The 17,568-nt window shown below is 45.3% G+C and overlaps 1 protein-coding gene across 7 annotated transcripts in view; it reads left to right on the top strand.

The window, feature by feature from the left end:
- ARHGAP12 (Rho GTPase activating protein 12) overlaps positions 1 to 17,568 on the top strand; it is an 84,495-nt gene that overhangs the window by 41,002 nt on the left and 25,925 nt on the right. For 3 of the 7 annotated variants that reach the window (XM_077268487.1, XM_077268488.1, XM_077268486.1), the window contains exon 3: positions 11,098 to 11,355. The exons of the other annotated variants lie outside the window; for them this stretch is intronic. In XM_077268487.1, the coding sequence (XP_077124602.1) occupies positions 11,098 to 11,355 (258 nt within the window). The remainder of the gene's footprint in view (positions 1 to 11,097; positions 11,356 to 17,568) is intronic. 7 annotated transcript variants of the gene reach the window in all.

Below are 17,568 nucleotides of genomic sequence, written 5' to 3'. Positions count from 1 at the left end.
AACGCTGTATTGACTGTTTTCAGTCGGCCCCACGAATCCTTAGCACGACGTGTGTGATGACGACTCCTTTCAAAGCCTCCTCCATGCTGTTGGGCAGTGAGGAGCAATGGGGGCTGGACACTCCCTTAGTACGGTAATCATGGGGGTCTCCGTGCAGGTCCGAGAGTGATCAGACATTTATCAGCTATTAAGTGAAACATCCTTTTTTGCATGACTCCTAAGTCACTGCAAAAGTCCCTGGCAGCGGGGAGGAGGAGAAGCTGGGTAAGGAGGTGATGAGGGAAATGATTCATGCAAGGTAAAGAGCTTCCTGTTTCTACATGGAGGAAAGAGAATAATTATCTGGGTAGAAAGGCAAAATGAGCAATTGTAAGTACACAGTGCTGTATAATATGATTGCAATATATTAAGAGGATAAAAACTGTGATAGGAGGAGGAGTGCTTCTATAAATAGTGATTTGGAATTAGGGAGGGTTTTGATGCAGACAGCTTGGTTGATTTTGCCATTCAGGAGTCTGGAAAAGCTGGAAAATAAATTCTATAAATATATTACTTGGCTCCAGTTTTCATTGTGCTGACACTTCTCCCCTTGTGACAATTCAGAGAATAAAAAAATCCGTTCCATCTTTTGTTTCTTGAACTTTTAAACCTGCACCTTGAAAGGAGAGGCGGATTTGCAGTAGATTAGTGGTGGCTTATTGCAGGCGAGCGTGGATCCCAGAACATTCGTAGTCTTGTTCCCGTCACGTCTTTAGCGTTTGCGAGCTGCTGTGTCACCAGACAGTTCTGTCCCATAAATATGCTGTAAATATCCCGGTTACACTCATTAGAGGTCGTCCCCTATAAAAATCTAAGCTTTTAATAATCACCTTGAAGGAATGTTCTTTTTATGAGGTTTGTTGTTTGTGCAGGTGGAGTTTATTTAGTGCATCAGATAAGGCGGCGTAGTGCGACCTGTGAGGAGAGATGTTGGCGGAAGTGGATGACTGGAGCGCCGTAAAATACACAACTAATAATTAATGCGGCTGTTCTTGCATCAAAAAAAGTTGCTTCCTATTTACAAAACTCAAAACTTTATTTTTCTTGCTGTGCACTTGTGGCTGCGTAAATATTTTATTTATTTTTTCTAAATCCTGTTTTTAGCATTTAAGCCGTGTTCACACCTAGGATAAATTCCCTTGTTCTGGTTCATCATTGGAGCAGAATAACAGAATGAAGAGCAGTGCCAGATTTGTGACATTCGGGTCTCCATTAGAGGTTGTCCACTACTTTCACACTGATGGCATATCTTTAGGATGGGTCATCAATGTCTGATCGGCCGGGACCCAGTACCCCCACCGATCAGCAGTTATCACAGTCTGGCCGCCGATCAGCAGGGGTGCTGGGTGTCGGACCCCGGCCGATCAGACATTGATGACCTATTCTAAGGCCATCAATGTAAAAGTAGTGGACAACCTCTAACTATAAGTGGTACGATTATCTTGGGGTAAATGAGGCTCAAATGCAAATGTGAACAGATCCTTACCTGCTCATGTGTAGGGAAACTGACAGCAGGACGTTGCACCTCAAGCTGTTAACATGCCCATGTAGCTCTTTCAAAGACAAGTCAGGCAATACCTTTACATGGTCAGTCCATTCCTGAAAAATCAGTATTTGAATTGATATGCAAATGAGGCTGAAGTGCTATGGTAGATCAGAAGCCTCTGTCACTCCAGCTCAATTCCCCACCAAGCTCCGCCGCATCCTGCTTAACTGACTTTTTTTCGTCCTGAAATCACAGCACAGAGGCTATCTGTCAAGCACGAATAGAGCTGGAGTGACAGATGCTTCTACATTTGCATATCAATTCAAACTCTTGATTTCTCAGCAATGGAAAGACAGACCGGCCATGTAAAAGTATAGCTGGTCTCTTCTTTGAAAAAGCTTCCTGCGCATATAAATAGTTTGGGGGGTGAAATTCTGCTGACAGATTCCCTTTAAATCCGACGGCAGTAAGACAGACCACATGCACCGGTTCTATAACGCAGCCAATGGAGGCCCTACCGCTGCCTAGGACAGGACTGTATGGTCTGTGTGCTGCTGTTCCATATGGAAAAAGCCGGTTTCGTTGGACTGTGATGGCTGCAGTCGATCAGCGGTCACCGATGTGGCTGCAGTCGATCAGCGGTCACCGATTTGGCTGCAGTCGAGCAGCGGTCACCGATTTGGCTGCCGGAGTCACTTGACGCCAAATGTTGGTGCCCAGAGAGCGGTGGGTGGAGTATGGAGGCGCACCCGCGTTGATAGTGGAGTATTGCTTAGTAGGAATGTGTACAATGTCAATGACTATGTCCTCCCTGTGTGGCCACTCGTGACCCGTTGGCAATCTGTGTGCCGCCATTTAATGCCTGCTTACAGGGATAAATCTGCATAATTCAACATTCAATTATTTTACCTTTTTTGTTATTTATACAGAATCAGTGAGCAAAAAGACTTTGTATACAAAGTTCATGGCCTCAAAATTGCTCGTGCAAAATAAAAAACTACTTGTGCATTCAAAGTCTTTACTTGTAGACTTTTTTTCTTTTAAGACTAAATTGTGCGTAATGACTGGTCTTAATAATCAATTTTAAAATGTCTGGCTGCTTTTTGTTTGGGAGTGACCAGACATTGTGCTGAGCCCGTCAGAAAAGCATTCGCGTATGACGGAGGCGTCCAGTCCCATCATGTTGGATCCGGCTGTACAAACTACACAACTTGCCCTGGAGGACACCTCCCGACTGTTTGGGGCAAACATGTCCCCACCTCCGAGTATGCAGAGATCACAGCGAGGACGTGCCGAGCAATCTGCTGCTTCTCGCCCCGCTCTGCGAAATGCTGATCCCAAATTCTGCCTGGATCCTGTGGGAGGGAGAGGACATGTTTGTTATAATTAATGGCAGAATTCCAGGTCCCTTCTGCTGCTTCCTCAGCACAAAACTAGAAGTCGCTTCTTCCTGCCACCTCGGCTGTAATAATGTGCAAGTGGATTTTTGTTGTTCGTCCCGGCTATACGGTCCAGTTGCTTAATATTCTGAAAACATTCCTCATGTGCTGCAGTTCGGTGCAAAGTTTTCATCCAGAGCTGCTGCTTTATCTCCAAGTTTCCTAAAATCTAATAACTGTCTAAGCTGCATTGTAATTAGTGATCATTGTGCAAAGTGATGGTTAAAGGGCAGGTTTAATCTGAAAGCAGCATAATGTAGGGGAAGAGACCCTGATTCCAGGGATGTCACTTCCTCAGTATCTTGCTGCAGTTTCAATACAGTCAGTGTTTTATCAGCAGGAGATTATCATTAGAGGACTAGGTGTCGCGTGCCAGGCAGTCCAGATAATCTGTGTAACCCCACTCCCACCATTGATTGGCAGCTTGCTGACTGGGTACACAAGTTTGCATTGAAAATGGTGCTCGATATAGTCTATTGACCTGGGATTTGGAGCGTTTCCTATGAAGAGTAACACTAGCCAGCCTTGTTCCTTTCTTGATTAACATCCGTCAGGCCTGAGGTGTCATCACAAGTCACGGTCCAGCTGCATCTGGCGCATGCGATGTGAGATGAGGTGTACGGCAGCAGCTACAGAAGTGCACCGCGCATGCTTAGTGCTGCATGGCCGCCGCTTGTGACGACAGACAAGTGAGGGACAGGACTGACCAGAAAAACCTTTCATGGAGGCTTCTTCATTCATTGACTCTTTACAGGTCATTCTAATATAGCACAGGCTGACACTCTTGAATGGGAAGCGAGGAACATATCGTAGACCGTTCCTGTCCATATTTCCTACCTTGGCATATAGACAGTATTGAGGAAATCCATTCTCCAAGACCCTCCTCTGAACCAGGCTTTGACTTCAAAAACATTGCCATTTTAACCACTGATTTTGGTGTTAGGATATGGTCACATGGAGTATTCTCGATGATTTATCTGGCTGAAAATTCCAATTCTAAAAACCGCTTCTAAAAGATGTAGATTTTAAGGTTTTTAGAAGAACAAAATTTGATTTTCTTTTTTTCAGCATGACTTTTAATGTGTTTAAGTATTATGTGGTATGTATCAATATGTATTTTTTAAATATTTTTTTTGGAGGCATTACTTCTGCAAAAACCATGCCAAAAATGTATTAAAACTGCACCTATGAATTCACATGTGGCGCTTTCTAACATGCATTAAAGAAAAGTGCAGAAAATAACGTGATGAATGAATGGGATGATTGATGCAAGCAGATTAGAAGTATTTTTTATATGGATTTTGGCCCGGATTCTGCCCCTATAGAAATGAGACTAACGTCGGCCAAACTCGCTGACATCTGTGGGCTTGGCTGACTGTTTAATGTGTATGGAGGGTCGGCACGAAAATCCGGCACATCAGATTTCTGTCTGCTGATCGATTTTGTTTCCTGTGAAATAATCCACCAAAATAGTGAGCAATTCTGTGTATGGAGGAGTCTGGAGAGGACGCCACCGGCCCGCCATCAGTTCAGCTGACAGCATTGTGTACCAGGCCCCTTCGGCTGCTTTCACACATCAGTTTTTTTGCCATCGGTCACAATCCGTAGAATTTTGAAAAAAAGCGGATCCGTCTCAGATTGTGAAAAACTGATGCAACGGATCCGTTTTTTTGCTGGATCCGACTAGCTGTTCCAGCCAATTGGATCCTAAAAAAAATCGGAGCATGCTCCGTTAAAAGAAACGGATTTCGTCGCCAGGTTCTGTTATTTGATGGATCCGACGCCATAGGCTTCCATTCTACGGCGACGGACGGCGACGGATCCGACTGACACAAAAAAAAGTTACTATGTCCGTTTTTTTTCTCCGGCCGCCGGATAAACAATTTTTGACGGATCCGGCTAAAAACAGATGAAATGTGAGGCCATGCATCGCTAATACAAGTCTATTTAAAAAAAATAACGGATCCGGCGGCAACTTTTGCCTGATCCATTTTTTAGAATTCGCCGGATTGTGACTGATGGCAAAAAACCGATGTGTGAAAGGGGCCTTATACTTCATTCCTCCCATAGCGCTGGTTGTAGATGTGATGGATCTGCTTTCAGTGTAAGGAACATTTAGCTAAGACAGCTGAAGTGTGAAGTGCATAGCCCTCTGAGCCGGGGTTAGGGGGTCCAGCACTCGGCCTCCCGGGAAGCCCCCATTTTTTAATGATCATTGCAGCGTCGGGGGAGCAGAGTCTCGTGGCTTTTGGCAGATACTCCGTTCTTCCGGGGCCGGCAGCGAATGTGCAGAGACAGCTGTACAAGGGAGGGTGAAGCTCCAGGACAGGCCGTGCTTTCCTTGCCAGGATCTGTTCTGTAGGCGACCACCCAATTGTAATTTTAGTGTTTTTTTTGTTGTTTTTTTTGCTTTTATTATTTTTTATTTTTTTTCTAAGTGTTGTGTGATCCTCTGGGCCTTCTATGGTTATTTTTACATTGGTTTGCTTAGTACAATATTTTAATCTGCCCTTTTATTAATTTTTCCTGTTTTTGTCTGACGCCTCCCTCAAAGTTCTTATCTGCAGGACAAGAATGTAACATTGGAAAGCGAAGCTGCCAACATCTGTTCTCCATCCTGGGCTGGAGAGCGGCTTTCCAAAAAATACTGACCACTGACTATAATCTGTTCCCTTCTCCATCTCTGCTGAATGTCTGGGGGGCACAAGTACAGGGGGCGAATGTGCTGCCCAAGTCACAGGCTTCATAGTGATCAGTGGATATCAGGAAGGACTCCGGGTTCTGCCCCCGCAATGTTCTAGTGTCAGATCACGGTGACATTGTAGCTCACTTGCAGAAAGGAATGTGCTCGTCTTTCCTCATTCCACTAGGTTGATTTATTTTTTTGTATCTTAGTAAATTCTTACATAACTATTCTGGATCACTTTTCCCTTTTGAAATCTGCGTTTTGCAAATCCAGTTATTCCTCCGGGAAATGTAGAAATGGAATAAATGGATGTTACCATTCCTGGTCTGTACAGAGTCTGACATTGTCAGTCCGTGCCGGCAGTATAGGGCTCTGGGGGGTCACACAGATTTAGCCTTTAAATGAGTTTTCTGAAACTCTCTTACCATCACTAGTTTTTTTTTTTTTTTCTAACTTTTCCCACCCTACCCAGGTCCAGCTCTGAACCTCCGCCACTGTCATGACAGCGCTGCAGACAATGTCACGGATCTTTGAGCTGATTTATCAGCTGCAGCGTCGCTGATAGTAACAGATGTCTGCATTAGTGGGGAAGACGTGGCGCTGGACTTGGATAGTAGAAAAAAAAATTGCAGTTAGGGGACAGGGGTTTTCCAAAACTGGAAAACCCATTTAAGGGACTGTGGACACTTTCAAATGAATTTTTCCTTATGTTAATTCAATTTTTTTTTAACCTATAAAGGTAGCCACCCAAGTTTTAGTCTTCAACTTCATTCCTCGCACTTTTGATCAATAGTTTACGTCAGATCCCAAGTTTCATATTGTGGGAACATTTCTCTCAGTAATATAGGCTGGACTTTAGATCTATATGAATCTATGATGCTGAGGTCTTCACTGCTCAATTATCTGCTAAATATCTTCTGTCCTGCACTTGCTCCTTCTTTATGCGTTTTCTTGCTTTGTTAGGCTAAGTTCACACTAGCAGTATTTGGTCAGTATTTTATATCCGTATTTGTAAGCCAAAACCAGGAGTGGAACAATCGGATGAAAAGTATATTAGAAACATGTCACCACTTCTGTATTTATTACCTACTCCTGATTTTGGCTTACAGATACTGATGTAAAATACTGACCAAATACTGAAGGTGTGAACGCAGCCTTATTGCTGGTGTGACTGTTAAAAGTGGAAATAAAGTTGAGCGTTTCCTCGGATGGCCATCGTGTCTTTTCGTGCATACATGTTATTTTCTCATGCGTCTTCTATATAATGTTTTGCCATTGATGGCCAACAGTTTTTTTTTTTTTTTTTTAATTTCCTTTAGTGTTTTATCTTTAGTTCCCCTACTTGTGTTGAGTACAGTCTTTGAGTATGGCATGGGGCTACGACGTAAAACGCCCTGTGTGACCTTACTCTAAGGATCTGTATTTTCTTGTGCAAAACATTTGTTTCAAAATGTACACTTATTCATTGCTTATATGTGTGTATGTATATATGTGTATGTGTATGTATATATGTGTATGTATATATGTGTATGTATATGTGTGTATGTATATATATATATATATATATATATATATACACAAATGTATGTATGTAAATATATAGGTGTGTGTGAAAATGTATATATATCTCTCCAGATATTTGTTATATTTTAATATATATATATATATATATATATATATATATATATATATATATATATATATATATATATATATATATATATATATATTTATTTTTTTTTTGTGCGCTCCTTTCTGTGCTGATACCTACAGTGCTGTATACCTTTTCTGAATACAGGTGCATGTGTTAATAATTGTACTATGAGGGGGGCAGATGATCAGTTGCTATTGGCGACCTCTCTAATTCTTCCTTTGCATAAATGATCTCCATAATTTGGGAATAATTGATTCATGAATTATACGATTCTCTGGGATTCATCTATTGCTACCATTTGTTTCTTCTCCAAAAATGATTAAAGTGTGTTTCCTCTTCTACAATATTGGTATTAAAGGGAACCTGTCACCCCCCCCCCCCCCAGTCATTTCAAACTAAAAGAGCCACCTTGTGTAGCAGTAATGCTGCATTCTGACAAGGTGGCTCTTTTAGTTCTGGGTGCTGTAACTTGAGAAATAATCCGTTTTTATAATTTGTCCAAAATACCTGGTGCTCAGTCAAGTGGGCCGGCGTTTCCCCCCTGCTTCAGACGCCACACAGCCGTCACTCACATCTTCTTGGCGCCGGGCGCCGCCTCCTCAGCGCTGTTTTCAAAAGTAGCCGGCGCCTGCGCTCTTATCCCCTGCCTGGTGCAGGCGCAGTGAGCGCTGCCCGTCTTTCCTCATATGCAGCCCAGCCTGCGCGGCCGCCCTGCCTGTGATTCCCAGCCCCGCAATGTGAATAAATCATAAGTCACTGCGGGGCTGGGATTCACAGGCAGGGCAGCCGCACAGGCACAGTCAGCTGGGCTGCATATGAGGACAGACGGGCAGCGCTCACTGTGCCTGCACCAGGCAGGAGAAAAGAGCGCAGGCGCCGGCTACTTTTGAAAACAGTGGTGAGGAGGCGGCGGCGCCCGGCGCCAAGAAGATGAGTGACAGCTGTGTGGCGTCTGAAGCAGGGGGGAAACGCCGGCCCACTTGACTGAGCACCAGGTATTTTGGACAAATTATAAAACTGATTATTTCTCAAGTTACAGCACCCAGAACTAAAAGAGCCACCTTGTCAGAATGCAGCATTACTGCTACACAAGGTGGCTCTTTTAGTTTGAAACGACTGGGGGGGGGTGACAGGTTCCCTTTAATCTATCTACATATCGGACCGGTGGGGGGCAGACACCCCACTGTCTCAGTCACCAGAGGCGTCAGTGGCTCCGTCACACTGTGTAGTGGCCATTTAGCGCTCATTATGGAGGATGTGACGGCTGATGGACTGCCACCGATCTGATATTGAGATCCTACATATTGCAGTAGTGGGAAACCCTTTTGAAATGTGAATAATTTGCTAATTTTCAGTGCGGAAATAAATGGAAGCAATGGAGTGAGCCAGAAGAAGCTGCCATTTTGCTTGAGCGTAGACAACTTCAGAGATGAGCTGTTTTTGTATTCGGTACCACAGCGCCCTGCGCTCCGTCATACAAGGTCATGTGGCACCAAACAAAGAGGGAAAGTGAAGTGAATCTGGCACTTGTAGTCAGCAGGTGCGATGGCTTATGGTGTAGGGGCGTAGAGCTCTGCGCTGTCACCGCAGGGAGGGCGTAGAGCTCTGCGCTGTCACCGCAGGGAGGGCGTAGAGCTCTGCGCTGTCACCGCAGGGAGGGCGTAGAGCTCTGCGCTGTCACCGCAGGGAGGGCGTAGAGCTCTGCGCTGTCACCGCAGGGAGGGCGTAGAGCTCTGCGCTGTCACCGCAGGGAGGGCGTAGAGCTCTGCGCTGTCACCGCAGGGCGGGCGTAGAGCTCTGCGCTGTCACCGCAGGGCGGGCGTAGAGCTCTGCGCTGTCACCGCAGGGCGGGCGTAGAGCTCTGCGCTGTCACCGCAGGGCGGGCGTAGAGCTCTGCGCTGTCACCGCAGGGCGGGCGTAGAGCTCTGCGCTGTCACCGCAGGGCGGGCGTAGAGCTCTGCGCTGCCACCGCAGGGCGGGCGTAGAGCTCTGCGCTGTCACCGCAGGGCGGGCGTAGAGCTCTGCGCTGCCACCGCAGGGCGGGCGTAGAGCTCTGCGCTGTCACCGCAGGGCGGGCGTAGAGCTCTGCGCTGTCACCGCAGGGAGGGCGTAGAGCTCTGCGCTGTCACCGCAGGGAGGGCGTAGAGCTCTGCGCTGTCACCGCAGGGAGGGCGTAGAGCTCTGCGCTGTCACCGCAGGGAGGGCGTAGAGCTCTGCGCTGTCACCGCAGGGAGGGCGTAGAGCTCTGCGCTGTCACCGCAGGGAGGGCGTAGAGCTCTGCGCTGTCACCGCAGGGAGGGCGTAGAGCTCTGCGCTGTCACCGCAGGGAGGGCGTAGAGCTCTGCGCTGTCACCGCAGGGCGGGCGTAGAGCTCTGCGCTGTCACCGCAGGGCGCTCTTCAGCTTCTCTCTCTGATTTCATACAGCCCATGGTAGAACACTTCTGCATTGCTCGGTTTACGGCGCCGCCTCTCAGCTCTATATATGAAACTTGATGAGCTCCAAATATTTCAGATAAGCAGTAGTGATGAGTGTTTGTGCTGGGATAAGGTGTTATCTGTGCATGCTCAGGTGCTAAATGAGTGACTTCAGCGTGCTTGAATACTATGTTCGAGTCCTTGCAGCTGCATGTCTCGCGGTTGTTAGACAGCCACCATACATGCAGGGACTGCCTAACAAATAGACAATCTCTGCATGTGTTGCAGCTGTCGAACATCCATGAGACATGCAGCCGCGGGGACTCGAACATAGTATTCAAGCAAGCCGAAGTCACTCATTTAGCACGTGAGCATGCTCAGATAACACCTTATCCCAGCACATTCGCTCATCACTAACAAGTCGTGATCCATCTAGGTCCGTCTATCCCGCCAAGGATGAACCAGCAGAAAACACCAAGATACGTTCAGACCCAACAATGTTGCAGTGCAGAAGTGTTTTATGCTTAGTCTTTGCTGTAGTGACAATTAAAGCCTAGCTCTACTCAAAACCCCGAAATTCAGACCGTTAAAGGGATAGTGCAGACTTGGAACAAATTTGCTTTTTTCCCCCCACCAGAACCAGCATAACAATTGCCCATGGGTTTTGTCTTTTATTGCAGTTTGTCCCTTTTGACCATTTTGTTTACTGCAATACCGGACACAACCTGTAGCTAAGGGTGGTGCTGTTTCTGGGGGATAAAAAAGCCTGTCATATTATTTTTTTCTAATCTATAGACAACACCCTCAATCTGTTTGCTGCTCCCTTATGATGCTGCATCCCTTACATTTTGTCGGTGACGTGGCACGCAGAGCCATGACTTTTAGTCAGGTACCCCGGTGTTCCTATCAGAAGGACATCCAGAATTTTAATGCAAGGAGCGCCATACAGCACTGTAAATATCTGCTTCCTATAGGGGGACGTTGGAGATTGTGCTGCCAGATCTCAGGCTTTGAGTAGAGCTATCCTTTTAATTAGTCAATCAGCACAACATGACTGTACAAACAAAGCACAGATGCTCCAAGCAGTCCAGGTCACTTTCCCACCTACATAGGTCTCCAGCCTCCTGTCAATCACAGAATTGGATGGAGATAGTCCAGTGCACCCTCCCACCTACTTCTTTTGGCCACCCTGAGGGTGCACCTGTGCTTGGTTTGAACAGTCATTTTGTGCATGGACCTCAGTTATGGAAGGTCTCTCTCTTTCCTCTGCTCTTGTCTGCAGCCCAGCAATATGGCAGCTGTGTGGGAAATGTAATGGTGGCGCTGGTGGTCTCTTCTCTAGTAATCTGTTTTCTCTCTGGTGTCTGTTCTCTTCAGTTCTCTGTCTCTCCTGCCACTGCAAGACCCGATTCTCCCGTGTATGCAAATCTGCAAGAGCTGAAGATTTCTCAGTCCAATCTCCCCCCACAGCCCAGTGCAGCCCCCGTGCAAATCACAGGGGAGTGGGAAACGCACAAAGATAACACTGGACGTTTCTATTACTATAATAAGGCGACCCAGGAGCGAACATGGAAGCCGCCGCGCTGCACCAAGGACGCCAGTAGGGGAGAGTCCTTTTCTCAGGCAGATCACGAGGTAGGTAGTCGAAAATCAGCGTGATACTGCTATATGGCCACGAGCAGACCACCTACAGGAAAACGCACCAAGGCTTGTCGCAGAATGGACGCGGTTCTGGTTCCAGCCACGTTCCTGGGTTTAATGTGGGACACAAGCCCTCCTTACTCTATGGGGCAGAAGTATCCAAAGGATCTAAACAAAAAAAAAAATAGTATTTTTTCCCATAACCAATCACAGCACAACTTTCATTGTACAAGAGCTCTATAAAAAATGAAAACCAAGCTCAGATTGGTTGATATAGGCAAGACAGTCTCCGCTTTGATAAATCAGACCCTATATGCTTAGGTAGGATGAGAGAAAACCTTTACGGTAGTTTCTCCTTAGCGGTCGGGCACATCAGTAGTATCTGAGCTGCAGTACCAGAAAACCGCCACTATGCGGTATACAGAGCTGTAAGCTGCTGATTGTGGGGAGGTCAGGGGTCAGACTTCTGCCCACTAATACAGTGGCATGTCAAAGTTTGGGCACCCCTGGTCAAAATGACTGTTGTGAACAATTTAAGCAAGTTGAATATGAAATTAACTCTAAAAGGTCTAAAGTTAAAGATGTCACATTCCCTTTGTATTTTAGGCAAAAAAAAAGTATGTTTTCATCTTTTACATTTTAAAAATTGGAAAACTTGAGCAGCTCTCTGAAATGTTGCTTGGTCTTCCGGACCTTATCTTGACCTCCACTGTTCCTGTTAACTGCCACTTCTTAAATACATTTTGAAGTGAGGAAAGGGCAACTTGAAAATGCTTTGCCATCTTCTCAGAGCCTTCTCCTGCTTTGTGGGCCTCCACCATTTTCATTTTCAGAGTTCTAGGCAGCTGCTTAGAAGAACCCATGGGCTAATTAAAGGGAATCTGTCACCCCAAAATTCGCCTATAACCTGCGGCCACCGGCATCAGGGGCATTCTGTAATGCTGTAGATAAGCCCCCGATGTCACCTGACAGAAGAAAAACAGGTTACCGTATTTTTTAGCATATAAGACGACTGGGTGTATAAGACGACCCCCAACTTTTCGGGGGGTAATCTTATACATCGGGTGTGTCTTATACGGCGTGTGCAGGGAGCGGCCCCGGATGGTTCCCAGGGTCTGGAGGACAGGAGACTCTCCTTCAGGCCCTGGGATCCATATTCATGTAAAAGAAAAAGAATAATAAAAAAAAATATGGATATACTTACCTTCCGACGGCCCCTGGAGTTCTCCCGGTTCACGCGACCGCGACGTCACAAAGGTTATTCGCTGCGCGCAATGCATCCCTGGGAACGGAAGCCACCGCATGCACCGCGGAGAACTGGGAGAACTGCAGGGGCCGTTGGCAGGCGTACTTTGCCCTGTTGAGGGCAGCATAAAGTACTGCAGTGTGCAGGCGCTGGGCCTCTCTGACCTTTCCCGGCGCCTGCACACTGCAGTACTTTGCTCTGCCCTCAACAAGACAGATAAAGTACGCCTGCGCCGGAGCCGCGGCAGGAAGAAAAGAAGAGGACGTCATCGCATGAAGATGGGAGGCGCCGGACCCGGATCGCGACACCCATCAGACCGGACCGCCCCGAGGTGAGTATAATGTAACCTGTTATTCTTACCTTTCAGGTTACATCGGGGGCTTATCTACAGCATTACAGAATGCTGCAGATAAGCCCCTGATGCCGGTGGATGCAGCTTATAGGCGAAATTTGGGGACCTTTAAGGTCTGAAACCTTGCTGAAAACTTGGTCAAAGGTATCTGAGCACAAAAATCTCCAAGTGTTCCCAAACTTTTGCATCGTCCCATTTTCTTTTTTTGTAATTTTTAAAATGTAAAAAGTGACACTATACCGTATATTTATTTGCCTAAAAGACAAATTAAATGTCATCTTTTACTTTTTAGGCCTATTTAGAGATAATTTCATCTACAACTTGTTTAAGTGTTCAGAATAACAGTCATTTATAACTCCAGACTTATAACCTGGGAGATCTCCCAATGTATTTGCAGAACTTGTTTGTAGGGCTTCAGTAGTCGGATGTTTTTCGGGGTTCTCTTTTGGCCTCCGTCTGACTTGCCTACTTTGGGAGACTAGGACACTTCCTTCGGTGTGGTCCTTATAATACTCTGTATACCCATAAGTGACATGCGGCTGCAGTTAAAGGGGCCTTCTACTTTCAGGAAAATGGACCCCAAACATTCCAAAATAACAAACTGAGCCGGTACTCGCCCTCCCCAACTCCAGCGCTGCCATCCTGCCGCTGCAATGGTGACATTCCAACAGCATGTATCGCCGCCGTTCAGAGCTCAGCGGCTCTTTCCAAGCTAGACGGCACTAGCCGCAGAACTCAACTCGGACAATGTGCATTGTATAGGCAATCACTATGTGACATCACTGCATCATCCAAGACCTGAGCAGACGCGGGAAGCCAGTGCTAGACCTGGGAGGCTCTGTTATTTTACAGCATTTTGGGTCCACTCTCTTGAAAGTGGAAAACCTCTTTAAGTATTATCTATCTATCCCAACCTGCTTTATTAATCAGATTTTTTAAAAATAATTTTTATGTTAAGAACTTCTGTATACAGTTGAGTAAAAAGTGTTGTAGAACCCTGATCAAGTAGCTGCGCTGGACCACAGCCCTGCGAACCTCCTCCTAATTGTCAGCATCCTGGCACCTCTTCTGATTAAAAGGCCTTGCACGACGTCTATGACATGACATAAGCCAAGTCATCGTGCTGGGCACTCTAATCAGAAGAGGCTCCAGGGATGGAGGAGGTTCGCAGAGCTTTGGTTCGGCGGCCACAGACCATGGACAAAGCCACAAACGAGGCCTAGTGTAGCATCATCAGTAAGAGAGGCATACTATTTCCCCACCGTTGTTCATGCCCCTATCCATATTATTTTTGGCTGTTTACGATACTACACACTTGTTTATACCTCTACGTCTTCCAGTCTTTCACACCTACTCTCATTTTATTATTGGCTCTTGTCCATGCCCCTACCCATTTTATTATTGCCTATTGTCCATGCCCCTACCCATTTTATTATTGCCTATTGTCCATGCCCCTACCCATTTTATTATTGCCTATTGTCCATGCTCCTACCCATTTTATTATTGCCTATTGTCCACGCCCCTACCTATTTTATTATGGTCTGTTGTCCATGCCCCTATTAGCTGTTTTAGCATGCCTCTACATTTTCCACTCCTTCTCCCCTCTGCCCATTTTATTATGGCCTGTTGTCCATGCCCCTACCCATTTTATTATGGCCTGTTGTCCATGCCCTTTCCCATTTTATTATTGCCTGTTGTCCATGCCCCTTCCCATTTTATTATTGCCTGTTGTCCATGCCCCTACCCATTTTATTATGGCCTGTTGTCCTCGCCCCTACCCATTTTATTATGGCCTGTTGTCCATGCCCCTACCCATTTTATTATGGCCTGTTGTCCATGCCCCTACCCAATTTTATTATGGCCTGTTGTCCTCGCCCCTACCCATTTTATTATGGCCTGTTGTCCATGCCCCTACCCATTTTATTATTGCCTGTTGTCCATGCCCCTTCCCATTTTATTATTGCCTGTTGTCCATGCTCCTTCCCATTTTATTATTGCCTGTTGTCCATGCCCCTACCCATTTTATTATTGCCTGTTGTCCATGCCCCTTCCCATTTTATTATTGCCTGTTGTCCATGCTCCTTCCCATTTTATTATGGCCTGTTGTCCATGCCCCTACCCATTTTATTATTGCCTGTTGTCCATGCCCCTTCCCATTTTATTATTGCCTGTTGTCCATGCTCCTTCCCATTTTATTATTGCCTGTTGTCCATGCCCCTACCCATTTTATTATTGCCTGTTGTCCATGCCCCTTCCCATTTTATTATTGCCTGTTGTCCATGTTCCTTCCCATTTTATTATTGCCTGTTGTCCATGCCCCTACCCATTTTATTATGGCCTGTTGTCCATGCCCCTTCCCATTTTATTATTGCCTGTTGTCCTTGCCCCTACCCATTTTATTATTGCCTATTGTCCATGCTCCTACCCATTTTATTATTGCCTATTGTCCACGCCCCTACCTATTTTATTATGGTCTGTTGTCCATGCCCCTATTAGCTGTTTTAGCATGCCTCTACATTTTCCACTCCTTCTCCCCTCTACCCATTTTATTATTGCCTGTTGTCCATTCCCCTACCCATTTTGTTTTTGGCTTTAGCAATGCCACTTTGTCATTCAATATTTTTAAAAAAGATTCATGGCAGATGTTTCTCAAATGATTGTCTGCATATCCCCAAACCCATTCACAGTGACAGGGAATAATTTAAAACCTCATTGGGTTTCAGCCATGCGGTAAAGCAGGGGTGGGGGATATATTTTTTTTTTTTTCTGCCAAGGGCCATTTGGATATTTACACCATCCTTCGGGGGAGGTACAAACACCGCCCACAAAGTGCATCGTGACTCTGGCACTGGTGTCAGGACGTAATCTTTCATTGCATGCCCTTCACTGTTCAGTAGTGAACACTGTGTCTGTGCTAACAGAGCAAGAAGAAATTAATGAGCTGGTTGTAATCAAAATACTGCTGCCTGCCCAAGAATGCGGACCCTGAGAATCTACTCGGGGGCCTCATAAAAGGTCATCGAGGGCCGTAAATGGCCCTGGGGCCTGAGGTTCCCCACCCCTGCGGTAAAGTATTGTGCTTTATCTGATTGTGTAGTGGGATATGTAGCCTGTCCATTTCATTCTGGTGCTTGTTTAATCTGCTATAGGTGACAGATTAAACATTACTATGCCTTCACAGCATCTGAAGTTATGATCTGATCTAACTTTAAAGAAGCTTCTTGGTTTTTTTCCTTTTAATGCATTTTAAAGCGTAACTGTTTCTTTTTTCCAGTTCATAAATTAATAGTGCTGTCAAAATAAGCAATTTTGTAATATCTTAATCTAAGAAATCTGCAGCTTTTACCTCCTGGATTGATCATTTACTCTCAATTCATATGTAAAATCCAGGAAATCTGTATTCGGGAAAGACACATTTTCCAATTACTTAGATGGGAGAAAACAGTTGATGTTTTTAAAATTCTATGGAGGGGGAGGAACTAGAGGTGGAGACAAGACATTCTACTGCATGTTGTCCTGAAACCACGGTTACAGTTCTCCATAGAACTTAATGAGCACCAATGGTCATCTTCTTTCTCGCTAATGGGAAAATCTGTGTTTACTGAAGACCATTTTTAACTGTGAATGGATAAATTTGAATATTATGGATCAGTTCAAGAGAAAAAAATGTAATTTCTGTAAAAATATATATTACAACGTTACTTATTTACTTATTTTCACGCTCTCTATTGATCTCTGAAAAAAGGTTAAAAAAGCTGTTTCGAATGGTATTGTATCAGTAGTATCAACCTTCCTAAGCCGTCTATATAAGCACGTAGGTCATAGGAAGTTAACGTAGATAAAATGACAACATCAGCAAGGAGTTTGTATGTTCTCCCCGTGTTTGCGTGGGTTTCCTCTGGGTTCCTCCCACATTCCAAATACTGATAGGGAATTTAGATTGTGAGCCCCAATGGGGACAGTGATGATAATGTGTGCAACCTGTAAAGCGCTGCGGAATATGTTAGCACTATATAAAAATAAAGATTATTATTATACCTTGATATTTGTGATCTGATGTCTTATTCCAGAGAAATTCACATTTTTATTAATTTGTAAATGAGCTGTTAAGATCTATGGGTGGGACATAATAATCTTTTATTTTTATATAGCGCTAACATATTCCGCAGCGCTTTACAGTTTGCACACATTATCATCACTGTCCCTTATGGGGCTCACAATCTAGAATCCCTATCAGTACGGAATGTGGGAGGAAACCGGAGAACCCGGAGGAAACCCACGCAAACATGGAGAGAACATACAAACTCATTGCTGATGTTGTCCTTGGTGGGATTTGAACCCAGGACTCCAGCGCTGCAGTGCTATCCACTGAGCCACCATCTACCTGAGAAATCTACCTTTGGATCTTGTTGTAAATGAAAGGAGGAGTTACCAGTGTGTGACATGTAGATCAGAAGACCAGGCTGTCGGTTATTACTGGTCTCTCACACTGGTAACTCTCCCCTTTTGTTTCTAATGATCTCTGGAGGCAGATTCTCGGGGAGATCTATGCCTGGCTCATAGATCTTAACAGCTCATATCAGAAAATCTTGGATTCCCCTGGATAAGA

This window comes from Ranitomeya variabilis, chromosome 6, assembly GCF_051348905.1.
Source record: "Ranitomeya variabilis isolate aRanVar5 chromosome 6, aRanVar5.hap1, whole genome shotgun sequence".
Taxonomy (NCBI): Eukaryota; Metazoa; Chordata; class Amphibia; order Anura; family Dendrobatidae; genus Ranitomeya; species Ranitomeya variabilis.
The sequence above is the reverse complement of the archived record's forward strand: the minus strand, read 5'-3'. Positions and strand labels throughout refer to the sequence as shown.